The sequence below is a fragment of the Lissotriton vulgaris genome, chromosome 6, assembly GCF_964263255.1.
Source record: "Lissotriton vulgaris chromosome 6, aLisVul1.2, whole genome shotgun sequence".
Taxonomy (NCBI): domain Eukaryota; kingdom Metazoa; phylum Chordata; class Amphibia; order Caudata; family Salamandridae; genus Lissotriton; species Lissotriton vulgaris.
Window position 1 is genome coordinate 494,963,378 of NC_141694.1, and position 26,140 is coordinate 494,989,517.

The 26,140-nt window shown below is 41.4% G+C and overlaps 1 protein-coding gene across 1 annotated transcript in view; it reads left to right on the forward strand.

Moving 5' to 3' along the window:
* KCNQ5 (potassium voltage-gated channel subfamily Q member 5) overlaps window positions 1-26,140 on the forward strand; it is an 850,222-nt gene that overhangs the window by 819,380 nt on the left and 4,702 nt on the right. Inside the window, exons 12-13 of the mRNA XM_086926499.1 lie at window positions 1,477-1,608; window positions 12,895-13,021. Of these exons, the coding sequence (XP_086782625.1) occupies window positions 1,477-1,608; window positions 12,895-13,021 (259 nt within the window). The remainder of the gene's footprint in view (window positions 1-1,476; window positions 1,609-12,894; window positions 13,022-26,140) is intronic.

Here is a 26,140-nt window from a genome sequence, read left to right on the forward strand (position 1 = left end):
AGCCTGTCAGCAGCCCAAAGAATTGACGCATGCCGAGTTCGACGCACGGATCTCCAAAGCCCAAGACCCCCGCACAACTCCGACACAGGCCCTGCTGTGCGGCTACAAGAACGACGCATCGTGAGACTACAGCATGCCCCGGATTTCTTTGCATCATTTCTGTACACCATGCATCACCGACGCAGTACCTGCAGACTAGAACCATCTTGCAATTGACGCTTCTCTTGCCCTTACAGTCTAAATTCGACGCATCACTTCTCCTGCATCCAGCAGAACTGACGCATCACCTCCCCAAGGACCCTGGAACTGATGCATTGCTGTGTTTTCCGATGCTTCCCTCCTCTGCGGCTATTTTGCCTTGTGGAGTTTGACACATTTGAGGTAATGTGTGTAAAAATCATACATCTATATTTTTTTATGTATAGAATTTCTTGAAACCTTTTAAAAGTCATATTTTGAGTTGTGGATGTTGAATTTTTCTCATTTTGGCCTTGTTTGGTTTAGATAAAGATAGTTTATTTTTCTAAACTGGTGTGGTGTCCATTTGTAGTTTTTTCACTGTGTCACTGTGTGTGTTATGTACAAATACTTTACACATTGTCTCTGAGATAAGCCTATCCACTCGTGCCAAGCTACCAAGGAGCTGAGCAGAGTTTATCTAGGTGTGTAACTCGCTTATCCTGACTAGAAGAAAGGGTCCCTATTTGGACAAGGTGCATACCTTTGCCAACTAGAGACCCCCATTTCTAACATTTCCATATCAGGTTACTCACTTTTTATAAAAATAACTGTACCGAGATACATTTCCCTGGTTAAATTTAAATAAGGTAGTCAGATGTGCACTGCTAGCATAGTGTTGCTTGTTTTGTACTGCCCAAAAGCCCACTGTGACATGATGTGAAAGGAAGTAGCAGCAGATTCCTGGAGATTGATATTTGCATTTATAGGTGAATGTTCACTTTGCAGTACTACATAAATGTCTTTTGTGGTGTTTTTGCCAGATGTGTGGCTCAAGCAGTGTTTTCTGTCATGTACTGAATAAATTGAATGAATGAATGAATGAGCTATACTTCTATAAGAGATTTGAAAATGTGTGTGGTTTGTAGGCAGTAGCTTGTAATGGTCATCACATTTTGAGCAGGCAATGTGGATAATGGTAACGCTCTAGCGGAGATGTGTCCTCCACCATTATTAAAGGGTGGTATCTCCCTTAAGGGATGTCGACCTTAATGTACACTATGCAAATGATATATTCCACGCTAACTTGGTGAATGGTTATTCATAACTATGAATTTTTGTCTTCAAACTAAATTATCTCCAAGCAGCCTTGACTAATGCATCACAATTGGACAGAAGACACTTTTATGTAGAATTCTAGGGTCTATCTCATTCCAATTAAAAGCCTACTTTGCCAAATGATCTTAATTGACACTGATGTGATAACATAGACTAACATGTAGACAATTTCCTCCACAGAATCATGAAGTTTCATGTTGCAAAGAGAAAGTTTAAAGAGACATTGAGACCATATGATGTGAAAGATGTGATTGAGCAATATTCAGCTGGTCATCTGGATATGTTGTGCAGAATAAAGAGCCTTCAGACGCGGTGAGGATTTATTATCTGCACTATTCTGATCGTTTACGAGAACAATCCGTTACTCATTTATAATAATATAATTGTTATTTTTTTCATATGATGCCACTGCTCTTCAAGCAACATGTAGTGATAATGAAAAATGCCAACATCTCGCCTCTTGTGTCACTCCAAGTCTCTGTACAAGTTTAGAAATCACAACATGGAACGAGTGAACGTAACATCTCATTTGTGCAGTGGAAATTGAAGAACAGGTGCATAAGATTTAGAGGAACGTGATTACAAAAAGCACATTTTATGTGTTGGGGTCAATATCTACGACTATCAGAGAGAAGGGTCACAATCTAAACATGAGCTATCGCTAAGGTTTAAAATTGCCCAAACGCAAAGACCCACAATAGGTTTCAACGAGGGTTAAGTATGGATGGCCTGCTAGCCATCGAGCGAACAAAAGGAAGATAGTAACTACAGAATATTTGTGAGACTACAAATACAAATCCAGTACAATCAAAGAACCGAAAGTCCAAACTAATTATAGTTAAAACGATACACATGTAATGGTAATGATGCAGTGTTTGGGACATCCCTCTTACCATTGTCCTCAGACAGACCTTATTTCCGCCTGAGAGGTGAGGATAGCTAACATTACATCAATCAATTTCAATTAACAGTGTAAGCCATTTGGCTATAAAATAAAGATTAGAAATCAGTGAATATAGTTAAGAAGATTTATTACAAATTAGAAATCAAGTTAAGGTACACAATTCTCAGCACCATGCTATAAAAATACAGAATAACAACTGGAAACCCAACCTCCTAATGAGGTTTAGGCATACCAGTATTAAGCAAACAATATGTTCAATCAGAGCAATACAAAAGAATACATTAATATCTGGTGCTCAATAAAGAGTTTTGATTCTCTCTTTTATACATCAGTAAATCTAAAATCATTTAAGTTAAAGTCTAAACTAAGAAGATGTTTTGATAGTTTAAGGAATCTCAAATTTGAGGGAAGTGCAGAAATATAGGAAGATCTGGGAAAATGCTGGAAGTGAGAGCATTGCAGAAGCTTAGTCAAGAATCTTTTCGTTTCTAAATGGTGATTTCTAAACTATACATTGCTAAAAACCTAGCAAGCCATTGGTGGTACACTGGTGAGTTGTGGTGCAACCAGGAAGATGCAATACAAATCATCAGGGGTTCCATTGTCCTTTTCCCTTCTAACGTTGTAAGCTGTAACATTGGCAAAATATCCCGCACTAAACATGGGACAGACATCGTCCTTACTCAAGCAAGCCATGCTGAAACATTGCAGAATAGGATTCTTCAGTTAATGCACTGCCTCTCCATGTTCCTTCATCAAGTTCTTTTTCTTGACTCTCTGTCTCTGTCTCTACTACAGTGTTGCATCTATTCTCAAACTAACAATGCGTGTGAATACATCTGCAAGGGAAAGTCACGTCAGCAGACATAGAAAATAGTATTTTCTGCAATATCAAAAATAGGCCTACTGAGACAAGTTTAGAATATTAAGTCAGTGGTGCACATTTAATATGAGTGGGCAAATGAATATGACATGACAGTGCATTAGATTTGTATGTTACGTGGCATACAGTAAATCTTTAATAAGCAAGTGTAAATATGTCTAAGAACTACATTTTATATGAAATATACGAGTAACATTAGAACACATATTATATAAATCCATTATCGTTCTGGAGTAAACACAGTCTAAATATGTGAGGATGGTTTCTGTTCAATCATTTAAGCGGTAAATCTTGTTTAATGAGTTAAGGCACACAGTGTTATGGAAACATTCCCTAATCCTAACAGGAACTGTCAGTACATCTGGGGCACTTGGAGCAAGTGAATTAGAAGGAGCTATCATTCCTGAACTAGCTATAAATAACAAAAGGAGGGTCTGGGGCTTTTTTATTAGGTCCAGCATACACACCCCTATAGATCAATGGCAAAAAACAGAGTATGCAGTTCCTAAGGAAGGCGGTGACTGGGGAGTAGAGAGGGGTTGTGTCCCAGGTGCCAAAAGGTTGAAAGGACAACTAGGAGCATCGCTCCTGATAGAGCGCGAGCTCACCCGTTCAACATACTCACCTGGGCCCATATATTTATATATATATTAAAACAGGTAAACCTGCAGTCAATCAATTTAGATTTTACCATTCAAGATCTATACCATTTTTCTTACCAATCCAAGTCATCGATACCTATAGTCCTAAAGGATCAAGGGAGTTAGCAAGAAAATAGGCAGTAAATAACATTTAGTATTTCATAAAATAGCCACAAACTCAAGGAAAAGTTTAAGTTCTTTTATCTAAGTAAATCTTAAAAGTTTTGAAAACCATGAAATCAATAATTTATTTTTCTATTTCAAATGATGTAGATTAAAACATACATATGCAAATAATTTGGAAAGTAATAATTTTAAGCATTCTGACAAAGGGTGGGTAGAGAAAAGGAAAAACAGTAAAATGACAAACCCACACTTTATAGTTACCTAGAATGGCATGGTGACCAACCCTTGCCACGGGCTAATGACAAAGAACAAGAATCCCAAAGTGCAGGTGCCAGCGAGAAAGAAAAGGTGCAGATCAGAATTAGGACAGGTTACGGACCAAATTGGATCAGGACAGGACCACCACAGGCTAAGACCAGCACCACAGCTAAAGTTCAAACACCAGCGTTGTAAACCCTCTCCGCAGCTAACAGTCGAACCCCGATTGGGTCATCAAACTCCTTCCCAGAACCCCGATTGGGTTATCGAATCTTCTGACCGAGTGCTCCTCCAGCAACTCTGTTCTCGATCACCTATTGAGTGCGGTGGGTCAGTGACAGGTCAGCTATTCGGACAAGTCGGACAATTTAACTAGCTAAGCCTACCCTAGTTATACTATTTTCCAGGTCAGTGTACCACCCCAAAATGTTGCAATTTTATTGGACAAAAGATGAGGAGTAGTCATCAAACCATATTGATATGAAGTAACTTGTCAATCATGTATTTAAATGTTCCATCCCATTACTTTACCTTCCCATGTACTTTTTATTCCGCCCGGTAGTGAATGTGGTAGACAGTCAAAATATCGAGTTGTTAATGTCGATGTACCATAATATCGAGTCCAAAATATCGATGGTACGAAATTTCGAAAACAAAAATATCGTCGTAGAAAATATCGATTTATGTGTGTGTCAAAAATATCGAAGACATGAATTTCGAAATCAGTAATATCGATGCTGAAAATATCGATTGTCAAAAATATCGATATGTAAAAGTGATGTTTTAAAGTATGTTAAGTAATGATTTATTTAAATGTTGTTTATATATAAGATAATTTTTACATTTAATTTTATTATTTTTAGTTAGAAGTCTAGGAGCGGGATGTAGAGTTTATAGGGGATAAGGGTGGGTAGTGTATTAAAAAAGTATAGTGTAAATATGGAATAATAAATTTCGCATTTGAAGTAAATTTATAAATATGCGAAATTTTAATCAAATTATTTATAAATGCGAAATTTTATATAAAATTATTGAGTATTGTTCAATTATTTGTTCTTTGATTTTGGATGTAAATTTATAAATTTGCGAAATTTTAATAAAATTATTTATAAATGCGAAATTTTATATAAAATTATTGAGTATTGTTCAATTATTTGTTCTTTGATTTTGGATATATATTATTAAATTGTGTAAATATATTTAAATATTTATATTTTTACTAAATAATTGTATATTAGTGTTAGGAGCGGGATGTAGAGTTTATAGGGGATAAGGGTGGGTAGTGTTTTAAAAAAGTATAGTGAAATTGTAAAATTTTAAATTTCGCATTTCCTTTAGATTTCAAATTTTCGATATTTATAAAAATTGTTTGGGAGTAGTCGAAATTTGATCGAAATTTTGGGAGTACATTAAACATTATGAATAATTTTTGTGTATGTACAAAAATGAATTATAAATATGAAAATATTACATTACATTTTTATAATATTTGTACTATAAATTTAGGAGCGGGATGTAGAGTTTATAGGGGATAAGGGTGGGTAGTGTTTTAAAAATATATAGGGTAATTATATAAATTACATTTTCGCAATTTCATATAAATTTGCGAAATTTCTAAAATTTAAAATAATATTTCGATATTTGCGAAATGATATCGATTTTATTCGAATATAGTACTTATTTTTTAAGTTTGCTGTTGTCTATGTACTAAAATATATTAGTAATTATACTATTTTCATATATTTTCTAAAAATATTTGTCTAATTATGTTATGAGTGGGATGTATATTTTCAAGGGGATAAGGGTGGGTAGTGTATAAACAAAGTATACTCTAATCATAGAAGTAAAAATTTCGCCTTGTATTTCATTTCAGTTTCGAATCGAAATTTTATATAAATATTATTTAAATACGAAATTATGAACACTATTAGGTTTTTGTTCTAAATTGAGGTATTTTGTGTATGTAGTAAAAAGATTCAAAAATATATTATGTAGTAGATATTAAATAAATAAATGTACCATATTTGTAGGAGTGGGATGTAGAGTTTATAGTAGATCAGTGTGGGTAGTTTTATCAAAGGTACATTTTGTGCGTTTAGGGTCTGTTTTTTGTGTATGTGCGAAGGGGTATTTTAAGTGTTCAGGGTCAGTTTTTGGTTTGTGGGTAAAGGGGTATGTTTATGTTTTTGGGTCAGTTTTTAGTTAGTGGGTAAAGGGGTATTTTTAGGTTTCAGGGTCAGTTTTTAGTTTGTGGGTAAAGGTGTTTTGTAAGGTTTCAGGGTCAGTTTTTAGTTTGTGGGTAAAGGGGTTTTGTGAGGTTTCAGAGTCAGTTTTCAGTTTGTGGGTAAAGGGGTATTTTTAGGTTTCAGGGTCAGTTTTTGGTTTGTGGGTAAAGGGGTATTTTTAGGTTTCTGGGTCAGTTTTTAGTTTGTTGGTGAAGGGGTTTTGTCAGGTTTCAGGGTCAGTTTTTAGTTTGTGGGTAAAGGGGTATTTTTAGGTTTCAGGGTCAGTTTTTAGTTTGTTGGTGAAGGGGTTTTGTAAGGTTTCAGGGTCAGTTTTCAGTTTGTGGGTAAAGGGGTTTTGTGAGGTTTCAGAGTCAGTTTTCAGTTTGTGGGTAAAGGGGTATTTTTAGGTTTCTGGGTCAGTTTTTAGTTTGTGGGTAAAGGAGTTTTGTGAGGTTTCAGAGTCAGTTTTCAGTTTCTTGTTAAAGGGGTATTTTTAGGATAAAAAGAGTCATTTTTATTTCTACTACATTCTATAGATTTTATAAAGAATAGTTATGTTTTATTTATGAACTTACCAAGAGAATTATAGTAGTAGCAGAATGTTTGTTCTTTGATGTGAATTATCTGTTTTCTGTACCTTTGAGTTCTGTTTAGAGAGAAAGTTGATGAAAATTACTAATGCGTTTATATGTAATATAAATAATACACATTTGTTATAAAGCATTGTTACTTAATTGCTAAAAAGAACCGGGGACGATACATGTATTATGAGTAAAAGCACAAAAAAACATATTTAAGAATAGGAAGATTATACTAACAGATGCATAACAAGAGGCATTTTATTTCTAGTACATTCCATAGAGTTTATAAAGACTAGTTATGTTTTATTTATGATCTTACCAAGAGAATTATAGTAGTAGCAGAATGTTTGTTCTTTGATGTGAATTATCTCTTTTCTGTACCTTTGTGTTCTGTTTAGAGAGAAAGTTAATGAAAATTACTAATGCGTTTATATGTTATATAAATAATACACATTTGTTATAAAGCATTGTTATTTAATTGCTAAAAAGAACCGAGGATGACACATGTATTATGAGTAAAAGCACATTAAAACATATTTAAGAACAGGAAGAAAATATTTTTTACACAGCATTGTAACTTTTTTTCCTCAAAAAATTCTGGCTGCACAGTATGTATTAAGATTTACAGGCTAAGAAACAAAGTATAGAGTTTTAAATTAGGCCAATAATTGGCAAAGAACGTTAAGTAAATGTTAAACATATGTAGATACCTTTTTTAAATTTAAAGTGTCCTGTATCTTGAAGTTGAAGTATAACTTGATTTGTTTGTAGAGTCTGTTTAAAGGTAAAGTATATAAAGAAATAACAAATTAGGTTACAAATCTTGGTCTATAATTAATAGACAAAAAAATTAGAATTTATTAACAGAGCTATATGATTACTTACTTGTAGTTTCAGGACGAATTTTCTTGAAGAGAAGAATATAGATGGTGCTCCCAAAATTGGCAGTATGTGGTCACGAAGAATATTTCCTGCAACTTGTATGGCGGTTTGTGATTGGTTTATATAGTCTATGTGTAATTAAGTTTGCCATCTGATTGGTCAGATATGTAAAGACGAGTTACTATTGGTTAGTTTGAATTTTTTTTAAGTAAAACATTTAAGATATATCTTCTTATATAGTTTATGTTGAGGAATTGAAATGATATATTTATGTAAAATAAAAGTCTAGTAATAAATAAAGATTATGTAAAATGAGTACTAAGTATTAAATAAGTATGTTTACAAAGAGTTTATATACAAATTTCGTCAGTTTGCGAAAACACAATATTGTACACTAAATGTTACTTAATAATTTGAAAATACATTAGTGAAGTCATTAGAAATATGTGCATTACTTTGAGAATAGATTTATTGGTGTTATATATAAAAAACGGAGTATAATTTAGCTATCGATATTTTGATATTGACGAAAATAGTGCTATCGAAATTTTTGTATTCGATATTATTGTAGTGTGGTATATGTAGTATTGAGTGTCGATATTATGGTATTCGAAAATAATGCTAACGATATTTCTGTAGACGATATTTTTGTGCATCGATATAGTTTGCTCGATATTATTGTAGTTTTCATGTTAAGTATAGGGTGTCGATATTAGTGCTATCGATATTAGAGACTCGATGTTATAGTAGGTCGATTTTTTAGAAATCGATAATCTGTCAGTGATTCAGTGAATGTAACAATAAGACATTCAAACAAATTATTTAATTTCAGCTTCCTCTGGCAGGGTGAGAAGTTCACTCTTCTCATAGTTTTTTCCATCCATGTCAGATTGGCATGGTTTCAATGCCACAGCTTCAGCAGCTTGGGAATTCTTTCGCACAGGCGCAGTTTCTCCAAAGATGGAGTTCAGAGGTACATTTAGGCCTAAATACGATGCATGCAAGAATAGAAAAGAAACAGTTTTAGAGACACAGAATAAAATGAATGCATTGTATACCACTTCTTTCTACTCTATTCCCATTATTTTATTTAAACTATTGCATTAGAGGTTAAGCAAAACAAACAGCTTAGTCAAGCAGCGACTCAAGCATCTTGCAATTTAGGACACAGAACAGCCATCTTAATTTTAGTGCGCAGAAACAAAAAGTTTCCCACCAAGTATGTCACGTGAGTGTAACAGACGCATGCACACTACAAAACCACGCATAGAAGCAGCCATTTAAATGCAAGCGGATTATAGTTAGTAAAAGCACATTAACAAGCTTCCCCTAGATACCTAATATGTCGTATAATGCAATATTAATATGACAAAACATGGTCGTTAGTACATTAATATTATTTTCGAGAGGGCTGAATACAAGCAAGTCACTTTATGTGTGCAACCTTGCTCCCTCACTCCTATAAGGATCGAGGGCCCTCACACACCCTGGAAGGTGACATGCTTCTTCAACAGGCAGTTCCTCGTTGGGCTGGCACTGCAATGCCCAACAGGCCCCACGAAGGGGCCCTTTGCCCCGCATACTGTAATCCACTGATGTCCTGACCTGTGTCACTTTCTTTACACCCCAGTCCAATCGCATAAAAAAAATTCAGAAACTTTGGCCAATATTACAGACAGGGACCATGTCTCAGGCTAGACCCAGATTTTCTTACAAAAGAACTGCAAACATTAAGGACATCATCGTGCACACAAGTCCAACCACTCCCAGATTAAGACCACAACAATCATTGTGGGTGCTTCCCCCTGTGATGGGCAACGACCTGTGCAGGTCCTGCAGTGTGTGCCCTTTGACGCATCCCTCAAAGCAGATTAGTCTGAGCCCTACTGACACAATGATCCAAAAAACTCATACTAACAGCAACACGAAGAACTGCATATATATCATCATATGTCCCTGGCAGAAATGCTGTGTAGGGGTGAATACCAGGGCAGTCAAGACCAGAATCACCAAACACTGCACCAATGTGAGGTGCGGTAGGAGTTCGACCAAAATGCTCACCCACTACATAGAGGTGGGACACATCCCGGACGATATGTACTGGACGATAATAGAAGCCCATACCAACATAAGCATGAGCTCTCTGTTTTACAAAGAGCAATATTGGTGTATCGCCTTGACACCCACCACACAGCCCTGAATGATGATATACAATGGGTAGAGGTGCCAAGGTGATATCTTGCACCACGTTATGATTCTGACCCTTCTCTTCTTATGTAGGCTCACCCATACCTTTGAATGTGCTCCATCTTACCAGTTTGCATAAGGCTTGCCTCTAGGCCACACAGAACCGACCATGGCCTCACGGCTTCTCCGTGCATACAACATTTTTTGGAGGGGAGAGATTTAATTTCTAGAGTAATCCTATATACTTTAATCAATACGGAGTGGGCCATTTTTATCCAACTAGGGACACTATGCCCCTGCACACTCATGCCCTCCTGAATGCCTTGCATCATTACTTCCTGGGTAGTCATCAATGCCTTCGACCACATAACTTGACCTACACTTACAGAGGTTTGCAAGATCATGTTCGGAACGCTTGTAAGATGGCCCCCATACTGAAGATTCCAAGATGGCGTCTATGCCTTGCTGCACTACGCACTAGGTCCTCGCGCCAGCCAGGACCAGTCATGCTGGCATTAAGTTCCCCTCCCACTCTGAAGCACAGTACTTTATGTGTGCACCAAACCTGGGTAGGTCGCATAACCTGCGGAGCGCAAATCACTGTGAGTACCTATGCTACCCCCCCGGATATTTACCATGACCTGCAGCGACACTGTTGCATATTTGTTACGAGACCTGGACCACCTCTCTCCTCCACCTGAGAGATCGGGTCACAGCCTCTAGGGGCCTCAGCCATGAGGCCATCCCCTTTCCTTACCACAACTGGGCGTCCCACATGGGACTGTGCCCCTTTAGCACTACCAAGGACCCTGTACTTACAGTTTGTTATTTTTCCCCAGATTTCGCTAGGGGTACGCTTGACAAGAGGTGATTCAGGCTCCGCCCCCTCCCTCCCATGCTCATTGGCATCCCCAACTATGCCTCGGGCTACCGTGTTTGAGCGGACATCACCCCTCTCCCTGTTAGATTCACCGCTTTTCCACAACTGGACTTTTACAGTGCCCTTCGTTATTAGGCTCAGTATTAAAGCCCTTTTTCCTCTGGGTTGCGTCTCTTGCCACTGCGCGTATGCCCCGAATGACACGAGGGTGCCAGTAGTTCCCCCCTGTAGGTAAGCCATTTTCCCAGACCTACAACTCGTGTGGCCGGGTGTTGGGGCTACATATTGGTGGGGGTGCGCCTCTCCCACTATGACCATCACCTTCTTCATGTATTGTAATTATCACACTATTTTCATAACACTGCACAATGATTGTTTATATTTTGAACTGCATAGCTAATTAACTACCACCGTCAAGGATGATTAAAGAACCGTACAAGGAATAGTACATTGCTTTATTTATTTTGAAGCCTTTGAAGTTATTTACGTTAGTTTGTGTCCCCTGGCCTGTTTATTTAACATATCTGTTTCCATTTTTGTCCTGCAACAATCCAACATCGCACACCCCAGCATCTGAACCCTGATTGCCTGGGTGAATTAACCGTGTCAGTTTTATTCTCCCTCCAGGTGTAACCAGAAGGTACCTTGTTTTTTACTTGTGGTGGACTACATCACGAGTACAGCTATCGTGGTACGTCACTTCACACACACTCAATCCATCCCTGTTCGAGTAGACGAGGATCACTTGGTCCTGTCGAAATGTCAAGATCCCTTGGACTTTAAACAGACATGAAACATGTTGACCCCATTCACTACACACATACTATTTTGAGCTCGAGAGGTTATATATTTCCCCTCTCCAGCCACGACTTTACAGTCCTTATTTTAAATATAGCATACAAACCCAGTGCATAAAGGATATCTTGTGGGTTTGCTTATAGCTATTTTTAATTCTCACTCGCACTTTCCCGTTTCTTCTCAATGATATTTTTGCTCCCGCCATCCCTCAAACTTCACATCCGCAAAAAGAGAAGACCTCCGGCAAAGAGCCCCTACACGAGTCCCGTTGGGTATTGCAGCACCGGCTCAATGAGAAGCTGCTTGATACTGAAGCATGACACCTTCCGGGGTGTGTGAGGGTCCATGCTCCTTATAGGAGCGATCTCACATGCTGTCCTTTCAACCTCCTGGCACCTGGGGCACAATCCCGCTCTTTTCCTCAGTCACCGCCGTACTTAGGAACGGCATACCTTGTTTTTTGCCATTCCTGAACTAGCTCACATTGGATTAGAATTTAGGTTTACTGGTTTAAGTTTGACGAAGGAGCAAGCCTAGATTGTACATCTTTAATTGCATGAATCAGTTTTGTGTTTTAACTCAGCCGTGATGCGTCCCTACAAAAAAAAAACAGTTATGTATATTAAAAATACCTTCAATTAGGACATAATCTGTGCTTCAGCTAATTATTGTCCTGCTTCTGATAAAATATCATATTACAAAGGATGTTTTTTTTCAAACTCCCAAGCCTTCCTTTTAAGGTTCCAGTAGAATTTCTCTTCAGATAGCACAGACGACATTTAGCCATGATCAGGTGCGTTGAACGGATCATAGCAGGGGCGGCCTTAGGCATGTGCAAGCTGTGCACCTGCACAGGACCACCAAACCCCAGGGGCTTCCACGCCAATATATATCCTTAATATAATAATCCTCTGAGGATGGATACATATTTGCGTGGCGGCCCCTGGCAGGGATTTGGCGGCCTCCGGTTCTGTTCCGCTTCCAAACACCCTGAGCCCCCCCCCCCCCCCCCTCTTCATTGGCCTCCGTGCTCCGTCCCGCCCGGACCCCCTCTTCTGGAGCGCCCTACCTACGCTCCCTCCATGAGCCTAGAGCCGCCCCTGATTATAGCTTCAGCTGTGTTTGAATTTGTTTGTAACTGCACTGTTCATCATCTGCGAGTCAGAATTATGTTGTTCTTGTGATAAACTTAATTTTTATTTAACTTCTGGTAATTATGTTCCTTAATTTTAGTGTTGATCAAATTCTTGGAAAAGGTCAAATCCCAACAGATAAGAAATTCCGAGATAAAAATGCTGTGGAAAATGATGCAAGTGATGACATCAGTATGTTAGGTCGTGTTGTCAAGGTGGAGAAACAGGTATGTTATGTTGATAGTGTATATGTTCTTGATACAAAAGTCGCATTCACAACTATGTATTTGATCTTTTTTTTTTTAAATATCAGACTCTTCCAAATACCTGGTGGAGGTAGATAGATCACAATCTTTGAATTTTGATCAGCTAAGATTAGAAAAACGGAAAGCTGTGGTCACAAATGACAGGCCGAGATGTTAATTGCTATAGCTTTTAGCGTCAAAGCTGCTACCATCTGGAACTCTCTTCCAGTTGAAATCCGCCTGATGGTGGATCTCACGCTCTTTTGGAAAGCCATAAAAACTTTTCTGTTTTAATTAGTTATTCTTAAATTTCTCTCCATCTTGTTCCTGTTATGTTATGTCCTGCCTTGTCACTGCGCCGGGACGCTCCTTAGCTGGAGCAGCTGTGCGCATAACAAATTTCGTTAACATAACATAACATAACATAACATAGGGCCTCATTATCGCATGCCAGGTGCCTTTCTCTCAGAGATTACAGCTTCTGCAAGCAGGTAAAGTTTCCGGGCAAATAGTCCACGCCACAGCATTCTAAACTATAAAAGGAATCATGTCACTTTTAGTTTAAACCTAACTGAATATTAGCTCAAACATGAAATTACTATAGACCCAATTCACAAAAGAAAAGTGTTCGTATGTACACCTGCCTCTAATCTACATCATTCAGATCGATTACTACATGTGAGGGGATTCATGAACATTTTTAGACATCCTTGTCAGCTTCAATACTGACCCACACAGTTTGATACTAGAATATTTTTGACCGGATATAATTACCTGCCCCTAAATATCGCTTACTAAAATATCACCACATTGGAGTTAAATAACAGACAAACTACACACCAGCAGACTATATTTAGGGCACAATAATTATAATCAAACAGCATTTCGGTAGAGATTCTTCTGATATACAACCATGTAACACCAAACTGATGTATATGAGTAGCTTTATCTTTTATATGTTCTGTGCTCAGCATCTAATCACTGGTGTACACCTTGTTTATTCTTTGGTTGTTGTCTTCTTCAATTGGTCTGAATACATGATGTTAAACAAAGATGAATGTGGAATTTGAATTGTGAGTGGCTACACACAAGTCCTGCCTCTGGGGTTAGAGGGTAGGGATACTGGATTGCAGGGTCAAATGCTTTCTTGAGATTCTCAGATTGGGATCCATCTATTGTGCAAAATGAAGCTGTGCAACTGGTGACTTTTTCTAAAAATGAGAAAATACTTTTCTAAAATGTCCAATTTTGGTGTGTGGCCAAAATGGTGGCATAGTGGGGTTGGCCGATCGCATCTCAGCCGCCCTGACCACCATTCGCTGCTGAAAACTGAGTCCTGGGACACTGCTGGATCTCAACATACCCCAGAAGGGCTGCCATAACTGGGCTTCTGACAGAGGGCTAACGCAGGCCCCAGAGATGCCTGTTCACAGAGCAGCAGCCCACCAGCGAAATGGCGACTGCCCAAGTCTGAGAACTGCCTCCTGCTCACTCTTGCATCTCCGTGCAGCAGCAGGTGCCTACTGGCATACCAACCCAACTGGGCCTACTTGTCTCCGCCGGGAGATCTGCATCACTGCAAGTGATTTCCTGCCATCAGGCATGTTTTTTGTTTTTTTTGTTGTTACGGCCAAGGAGGGACGAAATGGCAACCATCAGCATCCGCGGCTGGCTGATCTCACAACAGTATTCCCTGCAGTAGCAGAGCCCGGTTTCTCAGGTGGGGGACAGAGTTGAGGTGGAGGAGCAGCACGTGGAAACTTTGAGGCTCCAAGCAGTCTAGCAATGTAAGCATGGGCCCCCACGACCACAGCTACACCAGAACTTCAGAGAGAGCCTGTCATCTGCACCAGGGTCCAAGGGGCAATGGCGTGAAATTTCATGATTCCTGGACCTGGAGCGGAGTGCTCCAGCTGGGCCTGATGGCTGAAGCAGCCTTGCAGTGCGTGTTCCGTGTGCTGCCCGGGCAGCCTCCTGTTCTGCAACAGGAGCAGGACCCCCCCAGCTGGAAGACTAACAAAAGCGACTGCTGGACTTGCCAGGAGTTTCGCTCCATTCTTCTCTGAAGGATTTCAGCTTGACCTTCAGGACTCAGTGAGTATGGGGATTGGGTGAGCCGTGCGGCATTCCCAGAGCAGAACACTCATGACACTGACTGAACAAGCTCCAGAGGGTGCACCAACACACCGTTCTGCCTATCTGTGGCCAGGACATACCAGTACCGGCATCTCCCCCCTCTGTGAATACTTCCGGTGAGTGGGGTGATCCGAGCAGGACCTTCCTGCAGTGAGGCCAAAAATCTATGTCTGCCTCAAATCCAACATGGCAGCAGCAAAAGACAAGCATGAATACTCAGTGCCTGACATGATCACCAGCTCTACCTAGCGGCCTCCAATGATCCTCTACTGGGCCTTCAACAATCTCCCCAGGAAGACCACGAGTAAGACCCCAACCAGGATCAGGCGCCAGTGACCCGGGCCTTCTTGCTGTCCTTGTTGGACTCACTCAAGGCAGATATTCAAGACCTCAAACAGGACCTCTTTCAAGAGCTGTGTGAAGTGAAACAGGACCTGAACTCTGTGGGTGAGCCGGTTTCATCCCTGGAAGAGAGTGTACTGGCAAGGAGCGAGTATGTTGAGATGCTGCAGCAAGAAATTATACGCCTGAACGAACAACACGATGAGCTTCAGGCCCAGGCAGATGACTTGGAGAATTGTTCCCCCGGCAACAACGTCCACCTCTGGGGTGTACTAGTGGGCTCCAAGGACTCCGACATACAGAGCTACATTCAAGCACTGTTCTGCTCTATCCTGGGTTGGGACGAAAACACCTGCTTGGGGCTTGACAGGGTGCACAGAGTTGGTCGCCCTGGCAGCCCCAAAACCAAACCACTGGACATCCTGGCCTGTGTTCATGATTTCCAGACCAAAGAAGGTATCATGAACAAAGCAAGGGCTGCGCAACATATCCATTTCTGCGGACACCAAATAGGGTCTTCCATGATGTCTCAGTACTCACCCTCCAGCGACGCAGAGACTTCAAGCCAATCATTGAGTTCCTACACTATAAAGAAGTGCCCCACAGTTGGGGTCACCCCTTCAAACTGGTTTCCGCTGGGAGGGCAAGCGGTTTTAATCAAAGATGCTGGGGAGGCGCGCTGCATCCTGGTCCTGCCCGACGTCTCGCCTACACAATCGACATCTGAGTTCCCCGAGGCTTTCCCCGCGTGAATTACTGTGGCAGAAAGTTAGCAAACAGAAGACTCTCGAACAGGCCCTAAAGAACGGTCTCAAAAACATCAAGCTGTGATGAACAGTCTGGCATCTGGAACTGCCAAGACGACCGCTTGACCATTTACACCTCTTGTTCCTGGGGACTTTAGCACGCAAATATTTCCTGGGACTATACCTTCCTGCATGGTCTGAGGCGATTGAAGGAGGGCTAAACACCTGCACTCAATGAAGACCGTGCACACCTTTCTTGGGGTGACCATGCCCAGCTTCCAGTTCTCCATTTGCATTTAATTTACTAACATTAAGGCTTTGTTGTTAATGTTGTTGGGGGGTTGTTATTCCTTTATCCTGCACATCTCACAACTTGGATCACATCTATTCACCTGCTACAGGGCTCAGCTGTCCCCCATCCCCTGGCCTGGCTTGGCCTCTCCAGCATCGAGGATGCTTCCCTATAGGGTAGAGATCTGATGTCTATCTTCCCAGGGCCCCCTGGAGATTACTACCTCCGGAGCTATGACACCGGGGAGATGGCGGTGGCCTCACTTTGGGGGGCATTGAAGCTGGTAGTCAAGGGGGAACTGATTGCTATCTCAGCTGCAGACAACCGCCCCAGGAAGTAGAAACAGCAGGGTCTGGAGCAACAGGTCCTCGAGCTAGAAACCATCCACAAATGCACAGGGGCTAGAGGGTTTGGAGAAAGTTAGCAAAGGAGCACCTACAAATTAAACACCTGGACCTCGACAGGGCGATCACGCCCTGACCTGTCTGAAGCTTTGGCTAAAACACATTGGGACACTGTCAAAATGATACATAATCCTTGGGGAGCTGAGGTTTGAGGAAATATTCAGATCGCTATTCAGATCGCAGACATCTTTCAGGATTTCTACTAAACACTATGAACAGCCGATGACTGCCCTGTAGATAAATTCTTCTCTTATCTAAAGGCAACACCGATTATCCCTGTCACACCTCGGGACTCTGAAAACTTGGAGAAACCTATTGAGATTGAAGAAGTGATCTCAGCTATTGCCTGTTATCCTCTACGAAAAATTGTGGATATGCTTATGTTATTAAAAGGAACAAGAGTTTTTAGCACTATAGATTTGAGGTCCTTGTATCACCAGATCAGATTAGATGAGGAATCTAAAGATTTATTGACATTCGTCACTCCTCTTGGGACATATCGTTTCGTTAGACTCCCTTTTGGCTTGGTTTCAGCCGCATCAGTTTTTCAAAGGGCGTTAGAAAATGTGCTTAAAGGTCTTACAGGTGTTAGAGTCTACCAAGATGACATATTCATTTTTGGACAGGATAACAAGGAACATGATGTGTTGTATAGGCCTAATGAGTTTGGTCTGACTGTCAACATTGAGAAATGTAAACTTAGGAGGAGTTCTATTAATTATTTAGGTCACACTATCTCGGAAGGAGGTATCATGCCAAAGGAAAGTCTGATTATTGCCATAAAGAAAATGTCATCTCCCACTAACAAAGAAGAGCTGATGAGCTGATGAGTTTTCTAGGTATGGCGGAATAATATAGTAATTTCATTTATGGTTTTGCGTCTTTGTGTGTCCAAATGAGAACTTTACTCCGGGAAGGTTGTGAGTTTATTTGGGATGAAAAATGTGAAAAGGAATTTATTGTACTTAAAGAAAAGTTGAACTCTGCACCCAAATGAAGCAGTTTTGACCAGGATTAAAGGTCAATTTTAGTGACTGATGCAAGCCTAAAAGGTCTGGGGCAGTTCTTTTGCAAAAGGATAATGGTCAGGAACAAGTTATTCTGTTTTTGTCAAGACGTTTGAGAGATGCTGTACTCGGTACTCTGTGGTGGAGAGAGAAGCACTTTTTGTTAACTGGTCAGTGAAGAAACGAAAGAATTTATTATGGGGAGGTGTCTTTGAGATCAGAACTGATCATAAACCGTTGTGCGAAATTCTTAAAAAGAAAGGTATCGATGCTGTTTCAAGTAGGATCACAAGATGGGTTGTAGGTTTACAGGACTACAACTTTGATGTTAAGTATCTGCCTGGTGTAGAAAGCAAAGTAGCTGATGCCTTATCTCGTCTAGTTCCCAAAGAGGATTTTAGTTTTGAAAATGATGAAGAGGACGAAGAAGAATTGGTTTGTGTCATTGAGGAGATTGTAATTGACAAAGATAGTCGGAAAAAAGCTTTGCTTACAGATCTTGATTTGATGGAGGTTTTAAAATTTATCAGCACAGGTTGGAAGGTGAAACTCAAGGATAATGAAAATGTAATAAAGTTTTGGCATAGGACATCTTGGACTTTCTAAAACAAAGGAGAAATTACGACTCTTATTGGTGGCCGGGTATGGATGTACAGGTGGAGCGGAAAATTAGAGATTGTGTTGATTGTGAGTTGAGTGAAAGAGTGGCAAAACCTAAGGTACAACCAATGGTCATAAGAGATCACCCTGATGGACCTTGGAAATCGGTAGGATTAGACATTCTTAGTCCAATTTCTTCTGGTACAGAGTGGTATGTCCTTGTTGATTTTTTTTCATGATGGCCAGAAATAGCCGTCACTTGAGGGATTGAGACCAAAACATGTTCTTTTGTTCTTGGATAAACTATTTGCTGGGGAAGGCATTCCCAATGCAATTCTTACCGACAACGGCATACAATTAGTTTCCAGGGAAATGTAAGAATTTTTGTCTAAGCATGGTATTAAACACAAAAAAATCTAAAATTGTACCACCCAGAAACCAATGGTATGGTTGAGAGATTTAATTGCCACCAAACGAACCCCTTTTGAACTTTTAGGGGTAGATGTGCCAACCTTGGGTCAACGACATGCAACCTGATTTATTTTCTGAGAATGAAAAGGGTAACTGGAACTTAGTTCAGTCCAAGTAAATAGAATATAGGAAAAGACTTCATGACTTTAAAAAAAAAGTGTAGAAAAAACAATAGTGAATGTTGGTGATTGGGTTCTGATAAAAAATCCTTGCAACAAGTAGTCCGCTGCACCATTTTTAAAGCCCATCCAAGTTATACAAATTTTCATCAATGCTGTCAAGTCTGCCGACCATCGCCTTTGCAACTTGAACAGGGTTGTGTTGGTTAGGAAAGACTTTGTTCTTAACTTTGATGACTCTTCCTCACCGTCACATCATACCTCTGTTGTTCCGCAAAGCATTTGAAAATCATCCAGAGTTTCTCATTCTCCTGCTTATTTAAAATATTTTGTTAAATAGATATTTATGTTGCTTCCCCAATGTTTCTTTATTTTTTTTCTTGTTATAAGGAAGGGGGTGTGTGGTATCTTTAGCTTACTTACTTGTTGCTAGGTATATAGGAATGTGATGCTGTCATGCTGAAGAGTGTTATGTTCTGAGTTATCCAGGCAGTTGAAGGCTGGATGTTCACCTGTTAATACCTTCCTTGTGGATGGGATCCTAAATATGAAATAAACTACTTTATCTAACTTCGAGCTGACCCGGATTCGAGTCTTACAGCTCCCCTTTTAATTGACGCCGAAAAGGCATTCAATAGGGTACATTGGTCTTTTTGTAACCTTGCAACTCTGGTTGCTACTGGTTGCTACTCTGGGCCCAGAGCATCTATAGCTCGTCATAGGCCTCAGTGAGAGTCAATGGAAGTTTTGCCTTAACTTTTTCCAATCTAGAGGGGGACTCAGCAGGGGTTTCCGCTCTCCCCTTTGCTTCATATATGGAACCACTATCCCAACAGGTGAGAGAGGATGCGGCTATCACAGGATGCCCTTTGGTGGCGAATCACATCATTAACCTTACGCTGAAGACTTTATTTTCGCCATCTCTGATCCATGTCATCGCTCCTCGCCCTGATGATGGAACGTTCCTCATTTGGGGAAGTCTTCCGGTTCAAGGTTAATCTACAAGTACTAAGCCTGTTCCTTCTACCAGAGTACAATGCATATATCCATGCCACATTTCTTTTTGAATGGGCAGGAGGGTTTATCCCATACCTCTGTATTCAGTTGGCCCCTGATGGCATTGGGTCAAAAAGACAGTGATGCTTAACTACACTGCCCTCACCTCCCAGGTCTTGTCCAACTTAGTGAACTACTGTAGGGTGCAGCTGTTGTGGCTGGGATGGATAGCAGCTGTCAAAATGAGAGTATTCTTGCTGATTCTCTATGTCTTCCGAGCCCTTCCACTGACACGCACCTTAAGGACCCTACAGCTGGGGATCAATAAATGTATTTGGGATAGAAAGAGACCCGTGGCTTCATAGGCACCTACTTTCCTGCACAACCACGGAGGGGAGATTAGCCGTACCCTAATTGGTCAGATATTTCCAAGCCTCCCAACACTGCTTCCTAGTGGAGTGGAGTGGAGTGGATTTGACCTGCCTCCAAGAAATACTGGTGCTTTATGGATCAGATGGTGGTGGGGTTCCATATCTGGAAGGAATCATGGCTACCCTGTAAACACAGAGCGTGGGGTCTCCTCTTGTCCCCTGTGACTGGCTCCAACGTCAGGGTGTGGGATAATATGGCGCAGCAAGCTGGCTTGACTTTCTCCTTCCCATTGCTCCCATACTAGCTAACCCTGACTTTTTAATTGGCATGCAGCGGGAGAGGTTTAGACGTTGGTGGGAAAGAGGTTGCAAAAGCAAAATTTGCATGTTAGACACCCAGGGGATCATTCCATTTAACTGCCTGAAAACAGACTATGGCTTAGACGAGGCTGACCGTATTCAATACTTACAAATTCAACGTTGGGTGATGCAACCGGCCATTAGGCAATATGCAGATCATCCTCTGACACCTTCCGAGAAATAGGTCTTCCTTAAGAGGGATGACAGATGACTTATCACTGAGGTCTACGCAGTCTCGGTGGGGCAATGTCACCAGACAAGACAACAGGTCAAAGATGATGGGGAGAGGAGTTGGGTGAGAAACATATCTTCAAAGAATGGGAGGACAATTACTATTAAGCCCGACACACTGCACATTACATGGCAAGTACGGAGATGGCATTCAAAATAGTTTCCTACTGGTACCATACTCTTGCATATCTTCAAGCATGACCTCAAGACATTTGAAAGAATGCTGGAGGGGTTGCTACGGTATGGGGAACTTAGTACACCTACTCTAGCACTGTCAGAATCTGGTCCATTACAGGGACCGAATTTTGGATGATATAGATGGGGCAGATCACTGACAAAATATCAACAGTCAGAATATCGAGGTACAAAAATATAGACGCAAAAATATTGATGTCCAGAATATCGAAGTCCTATCTACATAATGGTAAGTACAAAAATATTGACGTTAAAAATATTGCTGTTAAAAATATTGTTTTTAAAAAAAAATGTAAAATAAAGTAAATAATAGATATAATAAAAGAACATAGTTCAAATGATCAGAAATTGTTTAAAATGATAAGTAATACATATAATGAAAAAATAAATTAAACATATTTATGTATAAAATAGGCCTTTTAATTTGAACATATCAGGAAATTGACTTTCACTGACACTGCGATCCTGCCTGCCGCAGACCACTTGGCAGTACAAACCCACGCACCACCTACCTCGACAAAAATGCATCTTGGGACTTGCAGTTCACTAGAATCCCGTGAACTGTGAATGGGTGAGCATTTCACTGATGGGGGCAGAGCGGGTTTCCACCAATGGAAACATGGCAGGACTCATTTAATGTGGTGGGTGGCAGCCTCCTTATTACTTGGCACTGAAGAAGGCCGGAAGGGCTGAAATGCATTTGCCGCTGTTTAAATAAAAGTGTTTGCAAGATTCCCCTGCGTGGCCTCTGCTCTTTCCAGGAGGAGGTTTTTGGTGATGTGACAAGCGTCAGCCAGAGACGTGTTTCAGAGGCCCCCGCTGCGCAAGCTGGCTGGGACATCACTGGTTTCTGCTACGGCGGCTTCGTGTTGTTTTCCAAGGTATTGGAATGGTCTCAGCCCGCCTCTGGGATTAGGAGAAGAACAGGCGGTACACTGAGGTCATTGACCTTATGCCGGGCGGAATGGATCGCCAATTCTGCCCCCGCTTGAATGAATCCTGTGCTTGGGGGCTGCAGCGGTTTTGGGGACCGGGGAGGCCTTTTAATTTGAACAAATCAGGAAATTGACTGTCACTGACACTGCGATCCTGCCTGCCACTGACCACTTGGCAGTACAGAACCCACGCACCACCTACTTCAACAAAAATGCATCTTGGGACTTGCAGTTCACTAGAATCCCGTGAACTGTGAATGGGTGAGCGTTTCACTGATGGGGCGGAGCGGGTTTCCACCAATGGAAACATGGCAGGACTCATTTAATGCGGTGGGTGGCAGCCTCCTTATCACTTGGCACTGAAGAAGGCCGGAAGGGCTGAAATGCATTTGCCGCTGTTTAAATGAAAGTGCTTCCAAGATTCCCCTGCGTGGCCTTTGCTCTTTCCAGGAAGAGGTTTTTGGTGATGTGACACGCGCCAGCCAGAGACGCGTTTCAGAGGCCCCCGGTGCACATGCTGGCTGGGACATCACTGGTTTCTGCTACGGCGGCTTCGTGTTGTTTTCCAAGGTATTGGAATGGTCTCAACCCGCCTCTGGGATTAGGATAAGAAGGAGCATAACACTGAGGTCATTGACCTTATGCCGGGCGGAATGAATCGCCCTTTCTGCCCCCGCCTGAATGAATCCTGAGCTTGGGGCCTGCAGCGGTTTTGGGGACCAGAGGAGGCCTTTTAATTTGAACATATCAGGAAATTGACTGACACCGCGATCCTGCCTGCCGCTGACCGCTTGGTAGTACAGACCCCATGCACCACCTACCTCGATAAAAAAGCATCTTGGGACTTGCAGTTCACTAGAATCCCGTGAACTGTGAATGGGTGAGCGTTTCACTGATGGGGCGGAGCGGGTTTCCACCAATGGAAACAAGGCAGGACTCATTTAATGCGGTGGGTGGCAGCCTCCTTATCACTTGCCACTGAAGAAGGCCGGAAGGGCTGAAATGCATTTGTCGCTGTTTAAATAAAAGTGCTTCCAAGATTCCCCAGCGTGGCCTCTGCTCTTTCCAGGAGGAGATTTTTGGTGATGTATAAAATATATGTATACTTACTTAATAATATTTCTAAATAATTATTTTAATAACTTTCAAATTGTTAAAAACATATTAAAAATTATAAACACCTATATCTACACATACACCAATAATATAAATAAAAAATAAAAAATATATAACAAATTAAAATATTAAAATATTTTTAATCTGTTTAAAATACATTTTACATTACATTAACTAAAACAGTAGAGAAAATATTGGATAGTGGAAGGGATAAAATTAAATGTCCTACTCCACAGAGTGCAACATTAGGGAAAGTCTTGGACAGCGTAGGGGTAAAAATAACTATTCCCACTCCAGTAAGTGCAACAGAAGGGAAAGTGTTGGATAGCATAGGGTTAAAATTACTGTTCCCACTCCAGAGAGTGCAACAGTAGGGAAAGTGTTGGATAGCAGAGGGGTAAAAATTACTATTCCTACTACAGTGAATGCAACAGTCATACCCCCCAGGATATTGCGGCATGGATTGGCAAATTTAGCGGCACAAATATGGAAATTTAGCGGCACAAATATGGATATTTAGCAGCATTTTTGCAGCACTTTATTTTATTCATAATTATTCATTTTCAGCCTGAAATCAATAGAAGCTGTTTTAGAAGTATTACACTTTGCAATAGACATGTTTAAAGTGTCTGCAGCTCTACGGAAGCAAAGCTGCAGTCCTAACCTCATGGGAGGGAGCTGTATTTCTCCCTGGGATGTTCTAGCGCCCATGAAGGCACCCCTGCCGGGGCACCCCTGCCTCCTGGATCTGTGAGGCAGGAAACCTCTTCCTCTGGCACCCATAGGGTGCAGGATCATAGTGGCTGATCCAAATAAGTGAGACAGTCTGCATAGGGAGTTAACCTCCTGCTTACTCATTGTTCAGACATGAGTAATCCGATATGGTAGAAAAAGGTGAGGAGTGAAACAATCTGCTATTTGATGAATGGTGTCCAGAGATTCATGGACCTCCAATTGTATAAGATTAAATACATCACCTTGAATTATATTGGTGATCAGATCCTCTCCTATGTTTTGAAAGCTGGTTTCAGTTCCCCCTTGAAGGTGGAGACGTAATCATTAGCTCATCAATATTCCATATGGATGCAGGCAAGAGGAGTGTTGTAATTGGAGTAACTAATGTAAGGAATTCTCAGTAATATCTTATCCTATACCTATCTCAGTAACATATTACCCAATACCTATTTGAGTAACATCTACCAAATACGCCCCTCAGTAACATCTTGCCCAAAACCTCCCTCAGTAACATATCACCCAATACCTATTTCAGTAACACCACACCCTAAGTAACACCTTACCTTTTACATCTCTCAGTAATATCTTACCCAATACCCCCCTCAGTAACACCTCACCCAATACTGGGAAAGTTTGTAGTGAATGTCAGTGATCCGGAGGGGGCTCTGTGTGCCTAGAGGGATCTGTGTGTCTGGAGGACTCCGTTTGTCTGGAGGGCTCTGTGTATCTTGAGGGCTATGTGTGTCTGGAGGGCTCTGTGTGTCGGGGGGCTCTGTGTATCTGGAAGGCTTTGTGTGTCTGGAGGGCTCTGTGTGTCTGGAGGGTTCTGAGTATCTGGAGGGCTCTGTGTGTCTGGAGGGCTCTGTGTGTCGGGGGGCTCTGTGTATCTGGAAGGCTTTGTGTGTCTGGAGGGCTCTGTGTGTCTGGAGGGTTCTGAGTATCTGGAGGGCTCTGTGTGTCTGGAGGGCTCTGTGTATCTGGAGGGCTCTGTATGTCTGGAGGGCTCTGTGTGTCTTGAGGGCTCTGTGTGTCTCGAGGTCTCTGTGTGTCTGGAGGGCTCTGTGTATCTTGAGGGCTCTGTGTATCTTGAGGCACCTCTGTATCTTGAGGGCTCTGCTGTGTATCTTGAAGGTTCTGTGTATCTTGAGGCATCTGTGTATCTTGAGGCGTCTGTCTATCTAGAGGGGTCTGTGTGTCTGGAGGGCTCTGTGTGTCTGAAGGGCTCTGTGTGTCTGGAGGACGCTGTGCAGAGTCGTTTGAATGCATTGCAATGTGGGCTCTGACCCTGGGCACCAGCCTTTCAGGGGCCCCTGATAGAGCCAGCTCTGTTCTGCAGTCTTGCCGATGACCTGAAATCAATCCTACACTGATAGTTTTACGCACCGTTTACCTTTCATTTATTTTTAATGTGGGAATGTGTGAGAATCTATTTCAGACAAATGCAGTGACATGTTTTGTTTGTTTCATGCAAGAGCCATAAAAGCAAGTTTCTTTTAGATGTAAACAGGGTCTCGCATATGGTAAATGGAATGGGGGGGTGATGAGGGTCACAGAGATTATTGTAAGTGCGCTTTTTGCTTCATTCTTTATTTACAACCACTCTCTGCTTACGCTTTACGTGAACATTGATTTCTTTGGTCTACCATAGTGCAAGTGTCCGGTCCAAAAACTCAGAGTGGAAACATAGGGTACCAGTGACAAAGCGCCATCTGTGTCCTCTCAGCGCATGCTCCTGGAATCATACTCCCCTGAAATAAATCATCCTGCTCACCTAGCCGCATGCCTCCCCCCTTCAAACCACGCCTCCTCACAGACCTTCCTTCTGCCTCCCACCTACTCAGACCAACTCACACTCTACAGACCTGACTCCCCGCCTCACCTCACATACCTACAGACCGCCATGAACCGAACCATGTGGCGTGTATTTGGTGAGTGTTTGCTAAACTTTCCCCCCCCACACACACACAACAGCATGTGATGGTTAAGTGAGAGCACCACCCAAGCGCTCTCTTACTCTGTTCTTTTCCACAGACTTCCTCTTGCCC